At 38.9% G+C, this 27271-nt stretch overlaps 1 protein-coding gene across 5 annotated transcripts in view; it reads right to left on the minus strand.

Annotated features, from left to right (window-relative positions):
- The window catches only part of APC (APC regulator of Wnt signaling pathway), a 122749-nt gene that overhangs the window by 18560 nt on the left and 76918 nt on the right, over positions 1-27271 (minus strand). For all 5 annotated transcript variants that reach the window (XM_089492267.1, XM_089492244.1, XM_089492252.1 and 2 more), the window contains 7 exons: positions 25848-25946; positions 15696-16074; positions 11523-11618; positions 8338-8477; positions 6026-6103; positions 5260-5376; positions 2972-3186 (listed from right to left, as the gene is read on the minus strand). In XM_089492267.1, coding sequence (XP_089348393.1) covers positions 2972-3186; positions 5260-5376; positions 6026-6103; positions 8338-8477; positions 11523-11618; positions 15696-16074; positions 25848-25946 — 1124 coding nt within the window. The remainder of the gene's footprint in view (positions 1-2971; positions 3187-5259; positions 5377-6025; positions 6104-8337; positions 8478-11522; positions 11619-15695; positions 16075-25847; positions 25947-27271) is intronic.

The raw sequence follows: 27271 nt of genomic DNA on the forward strand, positions 1-27271 counted from the left end.
ACCCCACCTGGAGTAATGTGTCCAGTTCTGGGCACCACAATTCAAAAAGGATGTTGAGAAACTGGAGCATGTCCAAAGGAGGGCGACTAAAATGGTGAAGGGTCTGGAAACCATGTCCTATGAGGAGCTGGGGATGTCTAGCCTGGAGAAGAGAAGGTTAAGAGTTGATATGATAGCCTTGTTTAAATATTGGAAGGGATGTCATATTGAGGAGGAAGCAAGCTTGTTTTCTGCTGCTCCAGAGAACAGGACCTGGAACAATGGATGCAAGCTACAGGAAAAGAGATTCCACCTCAGCATTAGGAGGAACATCCTGACAGTAAGGGCTGTTCGACAGTGGAACATACGCCCTCGGAGTGTAGTGGGGTCTCTTTCATTGGAGGTCTTTAAGCAGACGCTGGATGGCCATCTGTCAGGGATGCTTTGATTGTGATTTCCTGCATGGCAGGAGGTTGGACTGGATGGCCCTTGTGGTCTCTTCCAACTCTATGATTCTATGATTTGGTTGATACCACAGTCGTCAGTACCAAAGCCTCAATCATCGGTCCCAGCACGGAGGGTTTAGATTTATGTTTCTTCTTAGGCTTGTCAGCCTCAGTGTCGCCCCCAGCAGCCACAGATCTCTTTTCCCCTTTATAGGAATGTGACTTTGTTAAGGAAAAAGCAACATGGGACATACAGTGATTGAAATAAAACTTGTATGTGAGAGTCAGGATGACTCAGCAGAAGCAAATTCAGAAGTCATACAGGTGAAAATGGTAATACAATTAGCAAGTCCTAAATGCCAAGGACAGAAATGTAAAGTGGATAATTGAGCACACCTGAGAATTGTTAAGTAGTCAAGGCTGAGATGATGAAATCATTAATTCTGGATAGAAACAAGAGAGCCAATGAGAGTGGTTGTACACGCCCACTGGGTGGAAACTGACAAGAGTGGGTGGTATGATCCAAGGACTATAATAATGACTATGAATCCCAATGTGTTTTGTGGGTAGTAGTTGGGTAGTAGTTGGGTAGTATTATTGGAGTTGTGTTGGATAGTGCTGGAGCTGTATATAGTAGAATAAAGTAGATCTTTTATATAAGACTACTGAGTTGTCTGGTGTCTTGACTGAAAATACAAGAACCAGCTGGATCCTGAAGAAGTGGGAAGACTTCTGTGGAAGCAAGAGTGAGAAGGCTTGGAGAGTTTGTCAGGGTCTTCAGCCTATTCTCTGTAACTCTGCTGCTTTAGAGCAAAGCTTTATCCACTGGCCAAAACTGGTCAGCGTCGGTGCGCAACAAGGTGGTGAGTTCGAGCCAGAGGTGAAGAGCTACAACTCCCATCATCCCTGACAGACTTGTCTTGAGTGATCAAAGGAACCTCTTGCAATGACATGGCCAAAGCAGCAGGGGTCACTGCAGAGATTGAAGTGGCTGTAGATGGTATCGAAGCAGCCAGAAATGAGGGGGGTTGATGTCGAGGCCATCGATATTGAAGAAGTTGGTAGAAAGGAAATTGGTATCGAGATGGAAACAGTAGAAGAAACCATCTTCTTCAAAATCTTCAGGATCCTAGGCAATTTAGCAATTGGAATCAGAGCCAAAGGATCCTGAGATGACGTGGAGTGCTCCACTACCAACAGAGAACACTCCCAACAAAAAAGTTTCAAGCACTGGGATGTATTGAGAAGAGTTTAAGAAGTAAAAGATCGGCAAATGCAACAGCGCTTGGCAATGTGGCTTTTGTCAAGACAGAAAAGACACTTAAGAGTGTCCGTCAGTTCATGCAACATTCCTGTTGCAGGAAACACATAACTTGAAGAGAGAAGTGGAGGCCATAAGAGGCCCCAAAAGAGGTGCCCAGCTGGGCAGAAAAGGAAAAAGAAACAACGACCTCTTCCTTTTCTTCATTGGACAAATCAAGAAAATGAAAAATAAAACAATAAATGAACAAGACTCTAACTGTACAGAGATTGCTCAGCCAGAGAACTAGTCGAATGAAGCTTCTCTTGCGATGGGTGAAAGAGAACTGAATGTGGAGTTAGACTGGCAGGGTTGGGCATGCTCAGTACATAGGAGTGGGAGGGCTCCTGCCAATCTGTTCAACTTTAGACCTTCTGCATGGAGTCTCTGTGCAGATGCAAACCCTATTGTGTGGTGTACAGAGACCACAATGGAGAAACTGTGTATATACATCAGGATATATATGTCTGCAGCATGCTGCCCTTTTGATTCTACTCAAAATTCTGATTTTAGTCAAAATTTTAAACAAGAAGAGTAAAAAACTGTTTGATCAAACAAGTAATCAGTTAAAATAAAGATGCAAGTACTTCAATACAACTAGCACTACTGACAATAATATTGTGATTTTTGTTCCACATAATCTTTTCAGACTTCAGGTATCTGAACACTGGTCTTTTAAAAATAAAATGTAAGCAACTGAGCATACTGTAATATTAAGTATAACCTCAAATCATAATATCTTCTTACTTCAATATAATATTTTGTGAACTGTCAAGTAAGCATAAGCCTACAGCATCAATTGGATGGCCACCCTATCAGCTTTTGCTGATAAACTGGCTACCTTTGCCTCCTCCTCAGTAGTCACTGGGGAACATCAATTTCACCAGGCTGCAGCAAAAGGAAAAACAAAACAAAACAATCCATCGGCAATTCTAAGTACTGCTGATGGATTGGTTCTTCTTCTTTGCTTTCCCTTTGCTTTCTCCTCTCTGTGAACAGCTTCCATTCCATACAAATTTCATTTATGTTAGATCAGATGCTGGTGTTTGCCTTTTAATTCAGTCTTCTCCACCTATTTTCCCTTTCGTATCACGCATTTTAGAATGTAAGTCTTAGGCATACACCATTTTGTTTGCTTGTTTTGATTACCCTGTAAGCTGTTCTGAAAATAATTTCACCTAATAAAAGGCATGAAGATGGTTTACATACATTAATAATAAAATAAGTTACTGGACAGTACACCTACCTGTGGTCCTCATTTGTAGCAATCAAGCTAGAGACATTACGTAGTATTCCTCCTCCACTTTCAATGATGGCTAAAGTATTTGTTTGGCTCCGGTAAATGAGTGTGCCAACTAAAAAGGCAAGAGCGCCATCCACAGCACAGATATCAGCTTTATTTTCAGTGCAATGAGCTGACAAATTCCATAAGGCACTCAGTACACTTTTTAGGGTAGATTCCTACAGAGACAACAAACATTGGATCTGAGTTCTGTAGTGCAATCTTTAAATAAATTCACGACAACTATAGTCTTAAAAGAGTAAGACTGGATAAGGTCATATATATATATATATATATATATATATATATATATATATATATAACAGCTTCACTGCTATTAAAAATCACATAACAGATTGATTGTACAATCCTAAACATGTGTACCACTGACTCAATGTGACTATTTTCTAACTTACAGATGCAAGGATTGCACTGTAAACTGGTCAGGCAGATTTCACTGAAACTGATCATGATTAAGTTGTTTAGATGATTCTGTTAGGACCGAAGTGCAATTAACAAAGGCCCGAAACAGATGGGCCCAAAATTGTGGCTTCTGGCTGCTTTGGGGGTGTGGCGTGCAGATGATGCATGCCCCCAGATCAGCTGGAAGCTGCTTTGCAGCTGCCTAAGATAGCCTGAAAAGGAGCAGTGAAAAGCCACTCCTTGTCAGTGGCCCATTGAGTACTGCGGCAGTGGTCAGCTTTGGAACCATGGTGTCCAGGAGATGTGGTCCTTGGCTGATTGCGGGCCGCTCCAACCTGCTGGTGTGCTTCGCCTCTTAGTTTACGATTGCTTTGCTTGCAGAAGGCTTTTGTCACCAAAACTTATGTGAGCAGAAGTATCCCAGTCCTTCTGCTGTAATCCTGCCATGTTGTCTCTGCACTTTGCCCAAGACTGGCAAGGAAGAAGGGAAGAAAAGGTGGACAGATGAAAAGTAGGAAGGAGGAACAAAGGAGCTTGGCAGAGGGCTTCCCTTTCCTTCCAAGGGGGCTTCCTTATTGCTTCTTATCCTTCAAGGTCTCTTCGGTGGCTTCACTTCTCTCCTGGATGGACAGGTAGAAAAACAGCCCAGCAAAGCCAAATTTGGTCAGGCATAGGTCTCCTGGACCTTCTGCTGTAACTCCAAGCAGGACTCCCACTTGGAATATGATAAAATGTAATAAGCATGGATACCTACATAAAATAAAGGGAGCTGACACATGAGCCTGCAAGGGGTGGGAGGAGTAAAAACAGAATAATAGAATCATCGAGTTGGAAGAGATCACAAGAGCTATCCAGTCCAAACTGCTGCCATGCAGGAAGACACAATCAAAGCATCCCAAACAGATGCCCGTCCAGCCTCTGTTTAAAAATTTCCAAAAAAGGAAGCTCCACCACATTTCAAGACAGTGTATTCCACGGTCAAATAGCTCCTATCATCAAGAGGTTTTTCCTAATATTTAGTGGAATCTCTTTTTCTGTAGTTTAATGGCTCCTAGCCATTTTGATGGCTTAAATTACCTGCTCCCAGGTGAGAGATTGCTCTGGCAAGAGGCAGTATAGTAAAGTAGCTGGAGTGCTGAATTGAGCAAGTCTACTGTCTACATCCCAATGAGAAACACAACCCACTCAGTATGCTTTCATACATGCCAAGTGTCCTGATTTGGCAGGGATACTCCTAAATAATAATATCCCATCCCATCTTCTGGACAGGTGGAAGTGTGTATTGCAATCGGAGAACTTGGGGGATCCATGCACACCCAATTTGAGCTTTGCTGGGTTGTTTCTCCATTCTCCCTCAATCAACAAAATAGGATGACAGACAATTAATCAGAACTGTCCCTGCCAAATCAGCAATACAAGCTCACTAAGTGGGTTGTATTTCTGAGTGGTTTGCAGAATCTGGATTTGCTTAATCCAGAATTCCAGCCACTATATCATATATCTCTCGGCAAAGAAGATGAGAGTGGTTGAGATGGAGAAACAGCAAGAGAGTGGGGATGAAGAGTGAGGGCAGTGGAGGAGTAAAGTATGGACCAAGGTATGGCCAGGAAAGAATGACAGCACTGTCATTATCCTAGGAGGCGGAGGAAGTGCAGCAGAGCACTTGGAGCAAGGCAGAGATGTCTGCTGCAGCAGAGTCTGCTGCATGCATGTTGTGAGAGGGGCTTAAAACATTCATTTTTTCCTTACTTTTGCAGGGATTCACCACCTCAATCCCAGTGAAAGCAATCCCAGTGATAATACTTCAAATATTCTCTTTCAGACTGTACCTTTTTGACTTCCAAAGCACACTCCATCAAGGCTTTTACACTTCCAACTTCACGTAATGTCTTCTTACTGTTGACATCTGCTCTCCAGGATAAGTTTCTCAAAACACTTGCAATGACCTGTAAAACAATAAATGAATGTGGTTTAACTTTTATAATCTTTTCATTTCCTACATTTGGTATTTGATAAAAACTACAAGACAATTCTGTGTAGCAGGAAAGTAACCAATAATTCATCCACATTTCAAAATGAAAGGTTCCCTATTTTAACCTTATTAGATGAAAGCTCAAACAGGACAAGATAAGATGCTTGGTCCTTTTTGTTATCTTAATATGGAAATGCATATAATTCTACTTAAGTTGCCTTGATCAGGATTCTTAAATTAAAAGGCAAAGTTTAGCCATTATGCCACCAGCATCAGATGAAGGTAAGATACATTAGTGAATGTATAGCTGACTGGGTTGGATTTTGAAGTATCTGAATGTAGACAGAATAGGCATATGGAATTTAGTGCTCTCAAGATTTCTGGGACCACAATTCCCATAAAACCTAGCCAAATATAAACGGCTATGCATTTTGTAGTACAAAATCCACAGAGTACGAGGTTGCCTAGTATGGGTACAGAAAACATTAAAAAACCAAAACAAAAGAGAAAATATGAAAAAAGACTATGGATAACAGAGTAAGAAAATCCACCTTAAATAAATGCTGCACAACAGAAGTGAAATAAATAGCAGCAGAAATGTTCAAATAGGAAATAAAATATACCTGTTGCAAATCTTCACTTTCAGATTTTAACTGGGCTACAAGAGCCCTCATGCAGCCCTTCATAGAACACAATGTAGCCTGTTTAAAAGAAAAGAAAGAAGATTGTATAAAACAACTGATTAATTAATATAATTATGACAGGTGCTCAAATGTTAATATTTTTAAAGGTAGAATAAAAGGACAAAGAACAATGAGACATTTATTATTTCTGTCCATGCTTTCTTCATTAAATGCACTTAGGATAGCTAATGAAGGTAAGATAATAAGTACACAATCAAAAAGTTAAGCCAAATAAGTAGCAATAGTTGGAAACATTCATAAAACAGGCCCCATTAGATAAACACATCCTGAAACAAAACTGTCTTCACTGCACAGTTCTTCCATTGTCTGTGCATCACTACTGAGAAGGCCCTGTCCCAGCACACTCACATTGCTTTTGGTCAAGCAGCGAGGTGGCTCTTTGTGGCAGAAAGGTGTTTGTCAATAGGTTCATAAGGGAGGAGACAATTCCAGAGACACTCTTGCCCCAAGCTTTTAGTATGGTAAAACCAGCTTCCTGAACTAAACATGCTAGTACCCCATCTAACGGCTATAGATCAAAATTAGATGTCTCTATCCTTGCCACTGTCAAAACTCTGGTGGCTGTATTCTTGACCTACCGACATTTCCAGATTGTCTTCAAGGACAGCCCCATAAATAACTCATAAAAATAATAGTTGGCATCTTACTAGATGGATAAATGGATCAATGGATGTGGTGGCTCAAGTGGTTAGGACACTGACCCTGTTGATTGCAAGATCAGCAGGTTGGCAGTTCGAGGCTCAGGTGCCACATGATGCTAGGTTGGCAGAAGCTGGGATTAGTGATGGGAGCTCACCCCATCATGTAGCACCCAGGCCTCGAACTGCCAACCTTCCGATCTTGCAATCAACAGAATCATTGTCTTAGCCACCTTACAAATATAGATATTGATAAATCAACAACGTTCAGTACATAGGACAAACATACAGAGCAGTAATTTAATAAAGTAAAATAAAAATGTTCTTTTAGGTCATCTGCAATTCAAAAGCCAGCTAGACAGAATAGAAGTTTTTGTTAAAAAACAAACAAACAAACAAACACAAACTGACCTAAAAATTTCAATCCATTTGGTGACATTATATAACTTTCAGAATGTTAGCACTCCCATTTCTCTCTGGCACTGTTAAAATATAACCATACAAGTCCTTCTGCCCCACAGCTGCACAAAGCTGAAAGGGACTACAATCCCTTCTCACTGGGAAAACAGCTGGAATCTCTGGTGCTGCATTAAAGTGTTGAACCAAAGATATGACATCCAGTCAACACCATGCTTGGTCATCCCTGCTGGCAATTGCTCAATATTTGTTTTAGGCCAGAATAAAATTCCCTCCCACTGAAAATATTTATTGGGTAGGAGTAGGTTTGGTGTCAATATCTTCTTGGCATAGGGTTTTCATCACTCAGGCAGATGTTTCTGACAGCAGCTTCTTTTGAGTCTATTTTGACAGATCAAAAACCTAATCTCCCTGCTTCTCAGTTCTTGCAGCAGCCACTCTTCACTGTACTAGGGCTGCCTCAAGGAAATCCTCTTTCCCTGGAAATGACTACTGATGTGGAGTTCAGGGAGTCAGTCAAATTTATCAGTGTCTGCTGAGGGACAAGATTCTCCTTCTCTGTGGAAATATTCATACTGGCTTTTGTAAAGGTTTTGTGCAGCACAGAGCTAGATGGATAAAGAAAAAATAAACAAGTTCTACTGTTGCTCATTTCTTCTAGTGTAACTGCACTCCATTGCTATTATAATATAACAATTTAAGGCTGTCTGCACTAATAAGTAATCCAGGTTGACATGACATTAACTGTCATGGCTCAATGCTGTGGAATTCTGGGTTCTGTGAGGCATTTAGCTTTCTCTGTTGGAGTGCTCTGGTACCACAACAAACTACAATTCCTAGTATTCCACAGCACTGAGCCTTGGCAGTTAAAGTAATATCAACTTGGATGATTTCTGCAGTGCGGATGCAGATTAAGTGATACAAAACATTAAAGAAATTATGATATGAAACACTGGTCAAGTGTTAAGATTTGAATGATCAAGAATTATCTTTATATTTGCCAGGGATAACAGCATCTTTGTTTTAAAAAATCCAAAGATATGAAGCAAAACATCTTTTTCTTCCATTCCTGATTGTAAGGTGGTGTCAGCAGCCATTTATATAAAGAACAGGCAAAAATTTCAAACATTTAATATTGCATACATTAATTAGAAAAAAGATATGTTAAAAGCCTACCTTATTGGCTACATCTCCAAAGGTTAAATTTGTCAGAGCCATTCCAGCATATCGTCTTAATGTGACACTATAGTGATCATTTGTTAGCCCATACATTTCACAATCTACCTGAAGCAGTTCTGCAATGGCTTGCAATCCCCCTATGAAAAGTGATTGGAATGTTTGTTAGAAATAATTATTATTCTCAACCAACATAAATATTCCTCACAATGTCAGGGACAAAGCAAGCGAATAATGACAAAATCTCTCATTTCAACTGAAAATTTGTCTTAAATAATAAGGGGTATTTCAAGACAATGGTATTAAACAGCCCAGGGAAATGAAAACAAACCACCCCATTCCAAATTCAAACAAAATTCCTATCAGTGTATGTTCCCATCATCCAGGTGAGATTAAAAATAATTTTTAAAAAGCTAGGGAGGAGAACTCATGGGATACTATCGTATTGAAAGAAATATAATTCCCAGCTATGCTGGCTGAGGCGAAAGGAGCTAGGGTCCAACAGTATCTGGAGGGCTATATACTCTGTCCATGCTCTGCTTGAAATTGCAATATTTTTTCCTAAGTCTAATATTTAACTGTTACAAGTGAACAGAGCTCAAAAGAAATAAATATAAATAGTGCATCATCACTAATGTTATTTTTCCTGCATATACGCAATGATATGAGCTCATGTGTTGGGTCAAAATGCCTACCTGAGTATATGCTTTGATATGAGCAACAATATTCTCCATAAAGGCAATATATGAGTTTGTATGGAGAAACAACCATTAGTAAAATTATATCCTGTTCTCTAGGACTCCTTTTCTTTGCACATCCAAATAAACATAGGTGAGGTATGTAAATAGGCACAAGACCACAGTGTTGTTAATTAAGCTACAATAAATATGATGTACTACTACAAAATTTAATTCATTTACCTTCCACTTTTCCCCCAAATGAGATTCAATGTGGCTTATCATATAAATTAAACCAGAGCAACCAAAACAATATGAAGTGTAATAGTTAAAAAAGTATTTCTTAGTACATTCAATTAAGCACTACTGTATTTTAAAACATTAAAATTTAAAACTACTAAAACATTTAAAATACACAATGCATATTAAAACATCATACCCAAATACAAATTACTCCACCCTTGTGAGCCAAGGTTGAAGACAACAGAGAGGGAGATCAAACCTCCGAGGAAGTTCCAAAGCCAGGAGCAGCCATCAAGAAGGCTCTCTCTTTTGTCCCCACTAGCCAAGCCTGTGAGGAGGGTGGGATGGAGAGAAAGCTCTCCCCCGAAGATTGTAAGACTCCGGCAATCTCATATGGGGAGATACAGGCTTTCAGATAGTGTGGACCTAAGACATATAGGGCTTTATAGGCCAAAATCAGCATTTTAAATTGTCCCTAGAAATGGACTGGTAGCCAGCAAACTCTTTCAGCAAGGGAGTTACAGTATATGCTCCCTATAACCAGCTCCTGTCAGCAGTCTTACTGCAGCATTTTCAACCCATTGAAGTTTCTGCATAGTTTTGAAAGTCAGTCCCACGTAGATTTATAGTAATCCAACTGGGATGTAATCAAGCATGTGTTATCACACCCAGGTTCAGGGATCCAAGGGTGCACCCAAACTATGAACCTGAAATGTCAAGGGAAGCATAGCCCTGTCCAGCACAGGTTCAATTCCTATTTCCTGATTAGCCTTCTAACTGACCAGGAGCACTTCTGACTTGTCTGGATTAATCTTTAATTAGTTTGTCCCCATTTAGTCCAGTACTGACAACAGACACTTATTCATCACTGAGAGATATCCAACACATTCTTTCAAAACTGTAATCAATTGTATAAAAATGGGAGACAATCCAACACTTTACCATTCTAACTGTGGATACCATTACTACAATTTGTTGATGTGAACATATGTTCTTTTTCACTGGTCAAATGACAGAAAGGCCTTGGAAGAAAGGGCAAAGACTCTAATTCTAACTTGGCAGCTCTTGGTGGTCTCTAGCCTACTCCGACTCATAATTTCTCCAACATCAAGTGAGTAAAGCCTGACAGTGCACAGTATCAGAATATTTTACCTATGAAACATGAGTTCAAATTCTTACTTAGCCATGAAGCTCACTATGTAGCCTTAGGCAGTGGCTATCTCTCAGTCTAATGTAAATTTAAACAGATGTTGTTCAGACAAAAGGTAATTGTGTATGATGCTCTAAAGCTCTTTAGGACAGGATAGGCTAAAGATAACAGAGGGATGTAAGACACACACACACACACACACTCTCGGTGCGTGTGTGTCCTGTTGTCTTAGGATGTTTTCACAAGCAACATTTATAATTTCTACATTTCCCTGATAATAAGTGCCCAACATAATTTACATTAAATTAGAAAAAAAATCTGTACTCTGAAAGGGCAGAGTTTCTAATGCAGGAGAAAAAAATGATCTCAAGTGGAGAATCCAGTTACCAAGGCTTCTTTATGCCAGCCACAACAAAAGCCAAAGTCAATCTGCAGCACCCCTTGTCTACCCATTTTCAGTTATGGAAAAAATGTGTGCCAGTTCATTTGAAATAACTAGCTAGTTTCAAGCCACATTTAGACATTTGATACAGTATATTATATAACTTCCTTAACTTTAAGGTGCCACAAGATTTTGCAGCAGCAAATTAATATGGCTTTTCTGGGGTCTGAACACTTGTGGAGAGCAATGGTTGAAATAGCAACATTTCCCATGTCACATTGTACTCACTAGACCCAAAATGCTGGATAAAAATGAATTTTGTGATACTTGTAAATGTAAATGATGTATTGGTGGCACATATTTAAAAAGCATTTAGCTTCAGTACTCATGATGCTGATATAGAGAGTGCCTCCTGGAACGTATGCAGAGCAGAATTAACTGGGACAGCTGCAATGAACCAACACAAATTCTGTGAATATTGTAAAGTTAGAGGAATACTTACTGTACAAATATTCAGACTTTACATCAAAATCCAGTCATTTTGCATAATGAGCATTTGTCCCTTATGAAATGAGATGAGGGCAGATCAACTTTATCTGACATACACTCCCAGAAAAGACAACATATTTAATTACAGTGTATAGATGGGGAAGATAATGAAAGATTCTATAACTTTAGCTGCCAGAATTCCCTGTATGGGTAAGACAAAAAAGTGCAAGCCTTTGTATCTTACCAAGTTCATTCATTGCATGCCTATGCTCTTCATCAAATGAAAGCTTCATTAGAACACATACTGCAGGACAGATCTGATGGTCAACTGGAGCTGGCACTGTGTCACAACAAGGAAAGTAATTTCTCTTTATTTTTATCAGTTAGAAAGTTAATAACAAAGTTTAAAGATCAGACTTCAAAATTTTTAAACAAAGCAAATGCAATCTTATTATCATTTAACTGTAGTCTCTTACAGATTTTTTTTAAATGTCTAAAGCCTGCCTGCATGAAGGGCAAAGGAATGGTTTCAATAGCATTCCCAAACTTTATACTTGATTGAGCAAAAGTGCTAGAGGCCCCGTAAATGAATGAAACAGATACATGTTGCAAAGGATCACAGGAATCACTAACCATCAATAGGTTACTACTATCGCCTCTTAGAACTGGCTCGATAAATATCAGAAGAGTTATCCCTAAACAATCTGATACACACAAAGTGAATCATATGTAGGCTTGCCATATCCCGCCTGGGGGCGGGACTTTCCCGGTTTGGGGTGGGGCCACACGGTCCCGCCCCGGTTTGGCCCCTCCCCCCAGCAAGGCCCTGGAGGCAGCTCCAGCCCTCCCCATGGCTGTGTGCCACCCTCCCCGTCTCCCTGCCTGACTTAAGCCTAGAGAGCAGGTCTTAAAGACATCTGCCACTCAGAGCTATTGCTAGCCCACTTGGTATATATACCCTGCAAAAGGCATTACTTTCCAGGTTACAGTGAGCAAAGAAAAAAAAGGCCATCAATCGTTCCTGTTTCCCTGGGAGTCTAAATGCCTCATCTTTTAAATGTATACCACTCAGTATTCTTGTAATTCTTTATCACAGGGTCGTTTTTGAGGCCCTAAACACCTTTCCTTGTAATATGCAAATTTCTCCCGAAGCTGACCAATGGGAAAGAAGCAATCAGCCCCCCTCCACTTGGGTTGGTTTTCAAGGGCTTGGAAGGAAGAGATTTTGCCTTGCAAGTTGCTGGTAAATAATACAGTAGAAGGCTTTGGGGTAGCAAAGGCTGCAGAAATAGTTTGACCCCCCCCCTTTAAACATCCATGGCTCAGTGCTATGGGACTCTGGGAATTGTAGTTTCTTGTGGCACCAGAGCTCTTTTGACAAAAGGAGACTGAATGGAGGCGTTGCCTGGCTGGGGGCAGAGCCTCTTGCCAGCAGTGAGAAGGCTGCGATGATGAGGAAAAGCAGGGGCTCCTCTGGTGGTCCTGGCCACTTCCCTTGGCTCCCTCCCTCCTCCTCCTCCTCTCAGAGCAGCCCCACAGCCAAGGTGAGCTGCTCATTCACACTCCCTGGCTTTTCTCCCCCCCCCCCCCCCTTCTCTGCACTTTGAGACCCCTTTAACTGCCAAAGCTCAATGCTCTGGAATTCTGAGGTCTATGAGGCATTTGGCCTTCTCTGTCAGAGAGCTCTGGTGCCACAATAAACTACAATTCCCAGGATTCCATAGCACTGAGCCCTGGCAGTCCAAGCAGTGTATTTTGGACACAGAGATCCTCCAAATGAATCCAGTCCCTAGCTTTTATATCTCTCACACACACTGCAGGAATAATAACCCACTTTGAGACTGCTTTAACTCAGTGCTAGGGAATCCTGGGAATGCTAGTGTTTGGGACACATTGAGACTTCTCTGTCAGTGATGGCTCTGAGGCCACAATAGACTACAATTCCCAGGATTCCCCAGCACTGAGCAGTCTCAAACTGGACCATTTCCTCAGTGTGGATGCACCTGGGGAGGAATTCTGGGCACTGCAGTTCAACTACGTTTGGAGGGTTATGGGACTCCCTGTCAGAGATACTGTAGCTCTGGGGCCACAATGTACTACAATTCCCAGCATTCCCCAGCACTAACCCAGGACAGTTAAGTCACTCTCAAACTGGATTATTTCCTCAGTGTGGATGCAGCTTTGGTGAGGAACTCTGGGCATTTCAGTCCAGCATTGTTTTATTTCTGCAGTGTATTTTGGACCAGAGACAAGGCGACCAGGCATCCTCCTCCTTTTCCAGGACATGTCCTCTTCGGTCAAATTTCAAAATGTCCTCCATTTGGATCATGGCTAAGAAGCATGGATTTATAATTACATGGGTGTTTTTTAGCTTTTATTTTTGGCCATGTCCTACATTTTTTTTTGCTTGGGTGCCCTACATTTTGGGGTGAGGGCATTGGTCACCTTGGTCAGAGAGCTTTCCAGGGGTTAACTGCCATTCTGCTGTGGTGCTGGAACAAACCACCATTCCCAGAATTCCATAGCATTCAGGCAAGACAGTTAAAGTAGTCTCAAACCAGATTATTTCTCCAGTGTAGATGCAGCCCAAGCCTTTTGCCTCTCTACAAATCCCAGGATTCCATAGGATGGAGTGATGAGAGTGAAAGCAGTGTGGCAGTAGCCTAAGTGTGCTTAATGCAGTTCTTAACATGGTGCACCTCTTGCCTACAGAGTCTCACAAGACTTTTTTGTTGAACAACTTGTACCCATTAACTCCATTTCATGTCTCCTTTATTTAGTGGGGAGGAATACAGACAAAACAAGTCAAAATGAAGAAAAACCAAAGTCCCTTGAGCAAACGGTTTGGTTGTGGAATAAGCCTCTGAAATATGCAAGAGGCAATGTTAAAATAAAGCCATGTTCAATGCTCAAATGTGCTGTTTGGAATGGGGAGAGGGGGGTGGCCAGAAAGGGAAGTACATTTCCGTGATCTGTCTACGAATAATGTCAAAATGTCCTCCATTTTGATCATGCCTAAGAAACATGGATTTATATTAACATTTCCAAAAAAGCCTCAATTTTTTCACGTGTCCTCCATTTTTAAAAAACGTGTCCTACATTTGAAAATGTTGTCCTGCATTTGTCCTACATTTGTCCCGGTTTGGAGGTCCTCACTTATGGCAACCCTAATCATATGGTCAGAGCATTAATATCACACACTTCCCCAGATCAAAAGCCAATAAAAGATCTCAAATAGAATCAACAGTCAGCTCTGTAGTGCATATTGTTTAAAAGACCATTTGCAGAATTTGTAGGAGAGGCAGTGAATCTGTTGAATCAATATCTGAGTTTATGGACTTGGGAGAGGGCTAAAAGATCAGGATAGTGTATAAACAAGATGGTTATCGTGGGCAAAGATGGAAATGGGGTGGGGGGGTTGTAATTTCTCCCACCTCTGATTAAATTATACACTCATTAAAGGTATAGGTTTGCAGTCTTAGGGATACTATTGGATCTGGTGCTGATTTTACATATTCAGAGGAAATCAATTATACTTTTTACCCCTATGTATAGTGATCTGGAAAAGCATGCTGCATTCATCATCTACTTTTTCCAAACTTGTTTAGATTAATGCCTTCTTCATAAAGCTTCTCGTTGAACATGGTTTAAAAGGTATAGGTGCTCAGAGCTCAGTATTTCGTTACATAGCAAGAACAAGGATGAGGGCTCTTTATCATCAAACCTTATCGTAACTGCACAGTATGTCTATCCACTTCTAGGATGATCGTTCTTGCTTTTAAGAAAGTGCGGCTAAACAAAATCATAAGCTCTTCATTTGTAGCCCATTTAACCCATAGGAGAAGCCAAGTAGGAGTGTGCAGTGTGTGCACCAGGATAAAACATGTTTTTCTAATCTGGTCAAAGACTATTCCATTACTAGCAAAGTTACAGGAAACAACAGAACAGAACATTATAGTTACATATGTCTGTTCTTCCAAGTATTACCTTTGCCTCTATTTTTTTTTGGGGGGGAGGCTCTAAAGTAAGGATTTTTCACAAATTTGGCTTTTGATAATTCTTATATAATCTAGTCTACACTCCCTAGATTAACATGTAGTTAGGAACTTGGTCATTCACTGGTTTTATACACTGCCACAATAAAATATCAAAATAAATCTAAAAGCATATGTTGAGAGATTCTATAAATCTAATTTGAGAAATTATTACAGAAATACCACAATTATATTAAAAGCATAAAAGTGACATTAACTAAAATAAACAGTGCAGGCTATTCTTTTTATAAATCACATCTCTCATATAGTTTGTATATAATTTTTGTTCTGCACAGGATTAGAATTTAAAATATTGCATTAAACAAAATTTCACATTGGTTCTGAAACCTATTTAAAATGATAAATCATTATTTCCAACATACTTGGATTTTTGTCTTGATCCATGCCCTGATCATGTGCTTCCTGCCATTCCCAACATGTTTCACAGTAAGCTCGGATTTGTTCTAAAAGATGGAGGACACGAATTTCACGCCGGCCTCGCTTATCATCAGGCTGGGAGTGAATGATGTTATGCAGTGCTGCACTGGCTCTGGCACGAGCTTCTTTACTGCCCCGGGAGTTTCCCAACAACACAGAGTCTTTATCATTGCCATGTAGAAGTTGGATGAGGAGGGGAAGACATCCAGACTGACGCATAGCTATACAGCTGTCTTGGGAGCTAGACATGGCCAGCAAAGTTCGTGACATGTCATCTTTATCATGTGTACCCAGCATTGACAACAATGAATACACCATTTCAACCTGAAAAACAAATATTATTACAATAACATGATGTTTACTAAAGTGTAAATGAATAGGTAGCTTTGGTATGTCACCAGGAACATTTTGCTGTGATTTCTAATCATTGTGAAGCGTACTACTTGTGTGTAAGTCAAGAAATGTAGGTCAAAAAATTGATCCAAAAACTTGGATCGACTTATACACAGGTCAATACGGTACTTGACCCAAGCCTCTCTCCAGCCAGGCTGCCTCCACAAGGGACAGCCCAACTGGGGAGAGGCTGGGAAGGGCAACCAATAGCCCTGCAACTTCTCCCCAGCTGGGCTCCCTCTGTGGGAGAAAGCCCAGCTGAGGAGAGGCTGGGAAGGGCGATCAATTGCCCTGCAGCCTCCTGAAGTCTGACCCTTGATTTATCCACAGGTCATATCAACACCCAGAATTTGGGCCCCCAAAAGATGACCTCAACTTACACATAAGGTTGACTTAGAATCAAGTATATACGGTAATTGTTTGTTCTTTATAAAATGAAATTAATTGAATAGCAATATAAAAAGGACTAATGGCATCCAATATTCAGAAATTAAAGAACATTATTACTTTAATGCTAGAAATTTCTGAAACTTTTAGTAAAGACATCCCAAAATCTATGAATAATCTTTTCGTGCAAAAGATACTTCTAGAAACCCATATTCACTAGCTTTTGGAATGTTTTGCTCAGGCAATATTAATACTAGAATCTACTGCTTGTGCAATTAAAGTATGCAAAAATCTAGTTACTAAAAATTCTTAAATTACTAAGTGAATGTGGAATCATGGTGGTAAAATCAGTATGATCAAAGAAAGTTGGCTATGGATTATAGCAAGTGCTAACTTTTTCCATAAATGAAATAAGCCCTCAAAAACCATTGTGTAGTTTCAGGAAAAGTTCAATGATATTCTTTTCTATTAATCAAATGTGACATAATCAGAAAATTCATCTCAGCAACAAGGCCACTGCATTGACTGTCAATACCATAATGCTGAAGCAATTGCTAAAAGCTATCAATATTTAGTAGATATTGTACATGGCTGAAAAAAACCCCTGATATACATGGTTTCAATATAAACTTTCTAGGCAACTGAAAACATCTTAGTATTAAAAAAATATTTCAAAGGCATCTTAAAGACTGTTCAGACAGATTAAATTGCTTAAACAGGAAAAACAATAATAAATAATAAATACCAAGTTACTTAATATATTTGCATGATAACTTTACTAAGAAGACTAGGAATTTATGTTACAGAGCAGTATGCTATGTTTCCAATGAGGTGTCACAATATTCTAATTTTATTAAGAGCTCCCAGAAGGCTGTCTATGTTAGGAGACTTCATGTAAATACTATGAGATCTCCCTAGCATAAGTTATTTTTGGAAAGGTCCTGAATGTATTATTCCTAAGTTTTGGGAACTACCTTTACTCTTTTTGCTGAAATGTTCTTACTAATTTAAGTAAGATGTGAAAAAGATATTGATATTTAGTGTGATAGTTATTGCTAGAAAGTTAACAGTACAAAACCAAATTACAATTAAAACCTCTACTTTTTAAGACTTTCTCAATAAAATAAAAGGAGTGAATATCCTGGATTAGCATATTGATTTTACATGTTAGATCTTATAATATTTACGTTATTAACAGACTTGTTAATATTTTGGAATAAGAAATATAATATAAGCAAAACATTAAGAATATAAATGTTGTATGACAGAGTGCTAGCACAACAATTCAATTTTATTTTACTCTTTCTTTCTTTCTTTCTTTCTTTCTTTCTTTTTTTTTTTTTTTTGATAATTATGTTCACTTATACACAGAAATGTGTTAAGGCTTCCATGATGTAAAGATAGGATTTAAAATATTTTTAATAAAAACTGAAAAATTAATAGCAAGTTAGGGAGCAGAATTAGTCTTCTGTTGAAGTGATCCTATTTGTAGTTATAATACTCATGTTACCACAGCCATTCTTTGATCATCAAGTTGATTCAAAATCCCTTTCCGATTGTGAAATTCTCCCACTCCTCTTTTCTTCTTTGATAACTATCAGTTGATGAATATCTTTAGATCATTAGAAGTAACTTTAATGTGCAAAATGGACTTCAATCAGAGTTTTGATTGAACAACTGAAAATTGAGTAAATAATCCTCTAACTCAAATTAACATGAACACTACTATCACTATATTTATAACTGGAGTTGGTGATGATCTGTAATCTAAAAGACAGCGGATCACAGAAGAGAATGTGCAATCCTACCACCTACTCAATGAAATCAATCTTTTATTCTGTGGTCACAGACCCAACAAAACGGATAAAACTTATAAAAACAGTTTAAAACATTTAAAATTTACAAAACATACCTTAACAACCAAATTAATTTTATGGAACAGGGGAAAGAATTCACTTGCACATTCTTTGTGCAGAAAAGAGAAACTTAGCCACTAGCTCTATGAAGGACTTGTTTGTGTGCGGTAGGAAATGTTTAAGTGCCAACCCAAGGTCCTGCCAGGAAAATTACTAATTACAGAACCAAGGAGTTTGGTACACTCATCCCTATAAAGGTTACATGTGATGAGAACATGCTCAATGGATTCAATTTCTTTTTCAATACAGGGGCATAGTCTATTCTCATATGCCTCACCATGGTAGCACCCATCTAAAACTGCAGACTGTAGGCAATTAAATCTGGCTCTTGAAAAAACTTGCTGATATTTTGGAATAGTCAGATTTCCCAAATATCTAGCACTTTTGGGGAACTCAAAATTCACGCCAAAATGCAAAGGTGAGCAGGTTTACTGGCATTTGTTACGGAATACTGAAGTTCTATGTCCTTAATCTGGTTTTCTAAAATAAAATTAAATGCCTTGAGCTCACAGGCATAAAGAAACTCCACTGACAGACCAAGGGGCTGTAGAAACAGTTCCAAAGGGGCAGCCTCCACTTGCTCCTTCTTCAGCCAGATTGGGGCTGTGGCAACCACACAACACAGTTCCAATCTGGCCTTTCTTTTTTGCGCCCTGGAAAAGGTGTGATAGCTGTGGCTATACAGTGCTCCTTTGGCACTGTGGTGTGTAGATGCAGCACCAGAGGAGCACTGTGATATCACAGCGCCCTGGGGGCAGAGCCAGGGCATGCGTCATGGAGACACTATGGCCCAACCCTGCCCCCCAGCCGGCCTTTCAGGCTGGTGTGTAAAGGCCCCTAATAACTGCAGTTTAGCAGAAAAGATTTTAAACCGAGAACTAGTATAAACATCTTTCTGTAGAAGGTGTACATAACCTGCAGAAGTATTTGAATATACCACTTTGGTTCAATATCTGAAAGCATATAGCTAGCCATGCCTTTCAATGATGCAATGCCTACCTCAAGTCTTAAGGCTGCTGAGGAAGCACATCTTGGCATTCCAAGAATAGATCTTTAAAAATTTGAGAGTTGACTCCTTGAATCCAAATTGGGATTCCATACAGCAGTTGAGGAAAGATCTTGGACTTAAAAACCTGGTTGGCAGCATGTATGAATTAATCCTCCTTACTGAAGAAAAGGCGAGAAATGGCCTTGATGGTATTCTGAGCTGTCTATATAGCAGACTGTCTATGAGCAGTCCAGAGAAGATTATGGTGGAGCGTAATGCCCAGATATTTAAACTGTTTGACTTGGTCAATACATTGACCATTGATTTTCCACTTGTTTAATGATGCATGCCCAGCAAAGATCATAATTTTAGTTTTGTTAAAAATTTATAGTCAACTGTTTGGTCTTGCAATAAGGCATTAGGCGTTTAAGGCCTACCTTTGATAGTGACATTAGGACAGTATCATCCACACACAGTAATAAAGGGCATTTGGTCTCAGTCAGTTTGGGTGGATGGAAATCTAAAGCTAAACAACACTCAATCAGGTCATTTAAATATAAATTGAATTGCGAAGGGGCTAATATACAACTCTGCCACACCCCCTTGGTGGCAGATATTGATCATGTCAAATTCCCTTCTATTCCACATCTTACATATAGTGTGGTACTCTGGTAGAGGTATTTGACAAGACAGAGGAGTCTTTCATCTATATTGGTATGGAGTAACTTCAGCCAAAGTTTATCTCTTGGTATTGTGTCAAAGGCGGATTTTAAATCTATGAAGGTGATATAAAGGCTTTCCCATGGCCTTGTATTTTTCTGCTAAATGTCTTAAAACGCTACAGTGATCTACTGTTGATCTGTCCATTCTGAAACCTGCCTGTTCATTTCCCAAAACATTTTCATCCTCTATCCAGGAGGCTAGTTTTTGATTTAAATAACTAGCATACAGATGCCCACAACCGAGAGTAAACTAATGGGCTTATAATTTGATGGCTCCTCTGGATCTCCTTTCTTAAAAATTGGTATAACAGTGGCCTCCAGCCAGGCATGAGGGAATTTACTTGAGTTGTTAATATGGGAAAACAAATTTGCTAGAGGGTGGGAGGGGGGGGCACCAATCTATGCTTGCATCCAACATTTCCGGGAGGATGGAGTCTATTCCCAGTGCCTTACCTGATTTAAGACAGCTTATCAGGGACTTTATTTCAGTCTGTGAAACTGAAATCCCATAAAGGAATATTGTTTAAGTCTGTGGTAGAAGAATAAACCACTGCACATTCTGTGACATTCGCAAACAAACAGAGCAGAAAAATGCTGTTCCCAAATGTCTGCTGGAATATTGCAGCAGATCACATTCAAAGATAAGCCCAGAGCATTAGTAACTAATGTCCCCAAAAGTTTAGAATTTTTATTTAGTGAAGCTTCAATCAGCACATTCCAACCTTTCTGAAGTGCTTGTCTCTTTCTAGAAGCTATCAAGGATTTATATATCTTTTTAATTTTTTAATACTCCTGTGGTAAGGCATTTAGATTCTCCCTTCTGTAGTGATTATATACCTTTCTCAGTTGCTTCTTATCTATACGGCAATCCCTATCAAACCATTTAAGACCACTTGTCTGCAACAAAGCTCTTGAAGGGACCACCTACACATGATAACTACCCTAACTCTATATACAGTGGGCTCTCACCATCCACAGATTTGAGCATCCACGGAAGGCAAGCCCTGTTGTTACCAATGGCGGTGTGTGCACGTGGCCATGTGCACGTTGCGCTGTCATTGGGGTCAATGGGGCTTGAGGCCCTGCCTTTTTCTTTTATTGACCGGGGTGTGTGTGTGTCTGGAACAGCTGCCTTACAGATATGAAAGGCCGACTGTATCAAATTCCAGAATGCACATCAGCTGTTATTTCACATAACACCAGAACTCAAAGTCAAGTGTAGATTAATGTACACCAGTGAACAATACACAGCTGGGATTCATTTCTGGAATTTAGCTGCTGCTTTAAGAAACTTCATGCTCCTTCACTGTAGTTATTTCAGCCAAAACTGCAATTTAATATTTTTGAAAATGTTAATTTCTTGCATTGTAACTTTTTAAAAATTAAACCTAAATATGGATTAAAATACTTTCCATCTCAATCTTTTTCTGTTTTTCTTTGTGGGACTAACTTTCATTAGTAGTTTCTGTATGGCTTTCCAGACTTGCAATCTTTCTTTTTAGTTGGCTTTGTCTATTACTTTGTCCATGTTCAACTGTTTCAACTCTTTGTCCTTCTTCTTGCTTTAAAATCTATGAAGGAACCCTGGTGGCACAGTGTTTAAATGCCAGTACTGCAGCCACTCACAAGGTTGTGATTTTGATACCAGCCAGGGGCTCCAGGATCGACTCAGCCTGGCATTCCTCCAGGGTTGCTAAAATGAATACCCAGCTTGTTGGGGGCAATTATCTTACTTATTATAAACAGCTTAGAGACTGCTTAGTTTAGTATGAAGCGGTATAGAAATGTAGCTGCTATTGCTATAACTGTATATTGAGTGTTTAAAATTCTATTCATCCATCTGTTCCCTATTTAAAAATAAAATATTTTAAATGAATTGGTTCCTTCTGAAGTGTTTATAATGTGCAATAATATTTCAGTCAGTAAGCCCTTGATATCCTCTGGGTTTGGTTCCAGGATACCCTGTGGATACCAAAATCTGTAAATGCTCAAGTTCCATTAATTACAATGGCACAGTAAAATAAATAAATAAATAAAAATAAAACTTTAATTTATATCCCGCTTTTTGTTTCCACAATCAAAGCAGTGTACAACCTTTTAAAAAATACAATATATACAATCCCCCCTTTAAAAAAGGATTAAACAATTCCATCCATTAAAATTACAGATGATAAAAATCTAAAAACAATACTACAATAATAAAATTATGGTGGGCAGAGTCTTCACTTGTATATGACTGTGGGGGGAGCGTTACATGGCCGGGATCTCTTCCGGGAAGACCTGCCGGAAGAGATCCGCCTTGACAGCTTTCTTGAAGCTCTCTAGGTTGGCAATTTGACAGATCTCATCTGGCAGGCCATTCCATAAAGTGGGAACGATTGCGGAAAAAGTCCTCTGGGAGATCGCCGTCAATCTGGTCTTTGTGGACTGCAACAAATTCTTCCCAGAGGATCTGAGGGTATGGGGTAGATTGTACAGAAGGAGGCGATCCCTTAAGTAGGTTGGGCCCAAGCCATGGAGGGCTTTAAAGGTAATGACCAACACCTTGTACTATGCCCGGAAATGAATAGGCAGCCAGTGGAATGATTTCAATATAGGTGTAATATAGTCACTCCTAGTTGTTCCTGTAATCAATCTGGCTGTCATATTCTGCACCAGTTGAAGTTTCCGGACTAGGCACAAGGGTAGGCCCATGTAGAGTGCATTGCAAAAATCAAGTCTTGAGGTTACCAGCGCATGTACCACTGTTTCAAGGTCACCCTGTTCCAGGAAAGGGCGCAGCTGACGTATCAGCCAGAGCTGATAACAGGCACTCTTGACCGTTGCATTCACCTGATTTCTCATCTGAAGCAACGAGTCAAGAAGCACCCCTAAGCTGTGAACACAGTCCTTTGAGGGGAGCGTGAACCCCTCTAGGACTGGAGGTTGCGGCCCGATACCTGGTTTGGGGGCCCCTACCGTAAGTACTTGTTTTGTCTGGAGCTTGTTTTCCCTCATCCAGTCCATTACTGCTGCAAGACATTGATTGAGGGGAGAAATGCCATCTGTCGTCATTGCTGATGACCGAGACATGGAGAAGTATATTTGGGTGTCATCAGCATACTGATAACACCCCGCTCCATGTCTGCGGATGATTTCTCCCAGCAGCTTCATATAGATGTTGAATAACATCGGGGACAGGATGGCACCCTAATGGTGTCCCTAAGATAAAATGGTAAAATCCAGGTTTGCTTTTTGAAATTTATATATATATTTAAAATTATCAACCTGTGGATAGTTGAATCTGTGCATATGGAGGGATGACTTTAATTTATCTAATAAAGACATCATGCATACTTGGCAAACTCAAACTAGAGACACTAGAGACAAGAAACAAAGAACCTGATTTACGCAACACCACAGACAACACTGTGGATCAGTCTCTCTCTTTGGCTCTTAATCCCTGATGGATGTAACACTTTCTGTCCAAGAAGTTGTAGTTTCATCCGTTGACCCAAAACAGACTGAAATAGAAACTCAGGAGGTTTTTGCAGAACATTATAGAGCCTTGGGAACATAACTGGCAAATAAAATTGGAAGTATAACTAAGTTACAATTATAAATTGTAACTAAGTTACAATTAGAGGACTTAAGTAACTTCAATGAATTCCCTCTGGGCCTGTTTTGAGATTGAACTGGATTGGAATTTAAGCAGAAAAGTATGACAGGAAGTACATTTAGAATTCATAGTAGGCTATGAATAAAGTAGATTATATTGGAAAGACAGCTTTTGATGTTTGAGGAAAACTTCCCTCAGAAAATGTAATAAATACAGTATTGGATGCTTTTAGAGCAACAGAAAAAAACTGAAGAATGAAAATTGTATTATATTAGTTGATTTGTTATTAATTATATTAAAGAAAGACATGCCTTCATGTTTTTTAGCATAATGACTGATTAAAGAAAACAAATCTCTCACAACATGAGTTTTTCATTTAAATTGTTAGTTACTATTACAAAATGACTATAATAAAAAGAACAGAGAAGAATCTAGAAAGTTTAGACTCAGAAGAAGGAGAAACCACATGAGTAAAAGATCCCAAGAGCCCCCCAAGAAACTTAATTGGGTGCTTTCAAGATGCATATGAACGATAAAGACTCAAACCAGATTCATCCTGAATTATTTCCACCATCTGAATAACCCCTCAATTGAGGCTGTCGTACTTCAGACTCATCATGAGAAGGCGGGACTCACTAGAAATGACAACAATGCTAGGAAAAGTGAGTAGTAAGTGACGTAGAAGGCACGTTGGATGAATAGCCTCAAACAAGGAAATTATGGCCCTGAGCCTGCAGGACCTGAGCAGAGACATTGAGGATAGAGAGGCTTGGAAGTGTCTCTTTCATTGGTGTTGCCATGAATCAAAGTTGACTCAAAGACAGTTGACCACAACAACAACAAGATTAGTACTATGACACACCAAATAATACATTGATTTTTTATTTTTTGTTTTGATATGGTTTTTGCCATTTAAAATGGCTAATAAAATAAAATTCAATTTATCACTGTAAGCTATTAAAGAAAAGATTTTTAAAAATCTATTCATTCATCTGTTAAGTAAAAGTTTAAAAAATATGGATTTATCATACCGAGATAGATTCCAAGAAGCAGCTTATCTATTTCAGTTTATGAACAACACTGCCTTTTCAGGTGGTGTAAGAATTGAAAGAGGGAGGGTGATTTCTTTTTTTAATTAAAAGTTAAATAAAATGAGCAAGAAATCTTTAAAACTTGATTTGGTTTCTTAGCAGAAACATGTAAGAGTTGCTCAGCAATGTCTTCCCAATTACAGTACAACTTTTGAAAAAGTACTGCAATTTTAATTAATTTAAATAATTATTTTAAATTATTTTATTTATTTTAATATCATTTAATTTTAGTATTTATATTATTTTATTTATTAATTTAAATTATCAGTATTTAAATAATTATTTGATAGCTAAATGAATGTATGTATAGATAAATTGTATGAATGTGCATATACATGTATAAATGAAATAATATTTTCAAAATCCCCCATATTTATTTCTTAAAAATCATGGGCCTACATCCAATGTAATGCAAATGTAATGTAAATCTCCACTAATAAAGCTGCACTGAATAATACTGTTGTGCAACCGCCTATCCAAACAAAACTCTACTGGATGCTACCCTTGAGCTAATTCCAAAAATGCACTATTGCTAGCAGAACAGACCTTCGTACATGTGCAAAAATATATATGCATATAGGCCAAGCAATCTAATGCACTTTATCTATTACTGTTAAATGCAATTCAGCCCAATATGTTAATACGAAAAATATCAGCACCAAAAGCACAACAGAATAAATTGGAGCACAGAAACCCTTTGAAATTCCTAAAATCAACAGGCTGTTAGACATTACAAACTTCCAAATGCTTTCTCCAAGAAACGTCTTTTTAAAAGGCAGATTGCTTGGGGGATCTCAACAAGGAGGGATTCCATACTATTGATGACATAACATGGAAGACCTTGTCTTTTGTACCCACCTGCCTGATCTTGTGAAAGAGGACAGAGCAAAGCCTGTGACACTGGTAAAAAAAACTTGGGTAATGTAAAAGTAATACTATCTGTATAAAATTAATTTTAATTGTACAATGCAGCATAAGCACCCTGTGGAAATCTTTGGTTACCTTGGTACCCAGGTGGCTTGTCAATCTTCGAGGAACAGAATAACTACTGTTAGAACTCATAACACTCGATGTCTCATGGTCCATCCGAGAAGCTGAACCCTACAAATTTTAATAAGAATTAGATGACAGAAGTGTTTATATAACAAGTCACTTTAATATTTCAGTTTTTTGCAGTTCAACAGAGTATGGAAGCTACAATTAAAGTGAGCTAGCTAGCCAAGTCAATAAAAATCTCATTGTCCCAGAATTCTTATTATAGATGAAGCAAATTGATATAGAAGCAATCTACAAAAGTCAAGTGCAAGACAGAAGAAGAAAAGAGGAATCTCACTCATGTGAAAGCATTTTTATAGGAAAATCTTCATTCTGTTTAAAATCATCCCCAGGGTATCCAAAACACTGAAATCTAACAGCTGCACTCAGCTATCACACTTCCAAACAACCTTTCACCTTTAAGTACTGTTTTCCCCTCCACTTATTAAGAAGGTCTGACTGCACAATGCATTCAAATCAGAGATATGTAGTTATATGAGTTATTCTCTCTCTTATCAGTTAAAGACTGCCACATTTCAGTTGGGGAATCATTAAGAATACAGGGACATTGCATTTACTGTTAATTACAATTTTAAAATTTATCATTTGCTTGCTCACTCTGTGCATTTACAAATTGATTTCTCCTTCCTGGGACAAGGAGGACATTAAGTGGTCAAAAGCAAAGCTAGGTAGGTCTTTGTAAATTCTCAACTCCCAGAGATTTTGCATATTGCTAGTCTTTCAATTGAAGGAGAAGTACCAATATTGGTCACATCAACAAACATGCAGAGCTCTACTTTTGATCTCGTTTCTGAAGTGGTCCATTAAGAAAATCCAAATGTACATTTTATGCCTAGATTGGTTAATCAGCTTTCATAGGGTTGATCCTGTGAGAGAGGTTGCAAAATCCTCTGATGATTGAATCACAGATGCATCCTAAGATACGAGGACAAGAAATCCCACCACAACTTTTCCATATACAATGCACTCAAAAGACCACTGTGAATACCAGACACACCATTTGTCTCTAACTACTAGGTGGAAAGACAAAAAGATCCAAATTCCGTGGCTTCTAAGGTGAATGAAAACATTTACCTCTTTCTTCCTGCAGGTGCAGGTGTTTTTATTCAGTTTTGTTTTGCTTTTTGTTTTTACTAAAATAGTATCCTCCGATGCCCTTCTTCTGTAGAGACAGGCTAATTGGAGGATTTTTTTTAGGTGTATTCCAAATGCCCTTATTTTCTACAATATTTTTATGTTTCCTTTCTTCTACATTTCTATTTTAGAATCAGATTAACAGAACATAAATAGGAGAGAGAAAAGGAACAAACTGTTCCATTCTGAAACTTCCATATTACTTCAAAAACAACAGATACTTATGCCTTGCTTCT

Source organism: Sceloporus occidentalis, unplaced genomic scaffold (assembly GCF_023333645.1).
Source record: "Sceloporus occidentalis isolate IW3139 unplaced genomic scaffold, rSceOcc1.0.p SCAF_1, whole genome shotgun sequence".
NCBI lineage: Eukaryota > Metazoa > Chordata > Lepidosauria > Squamata > Phrynosomatidae > Sceloporus > Sceloporus occidentalis.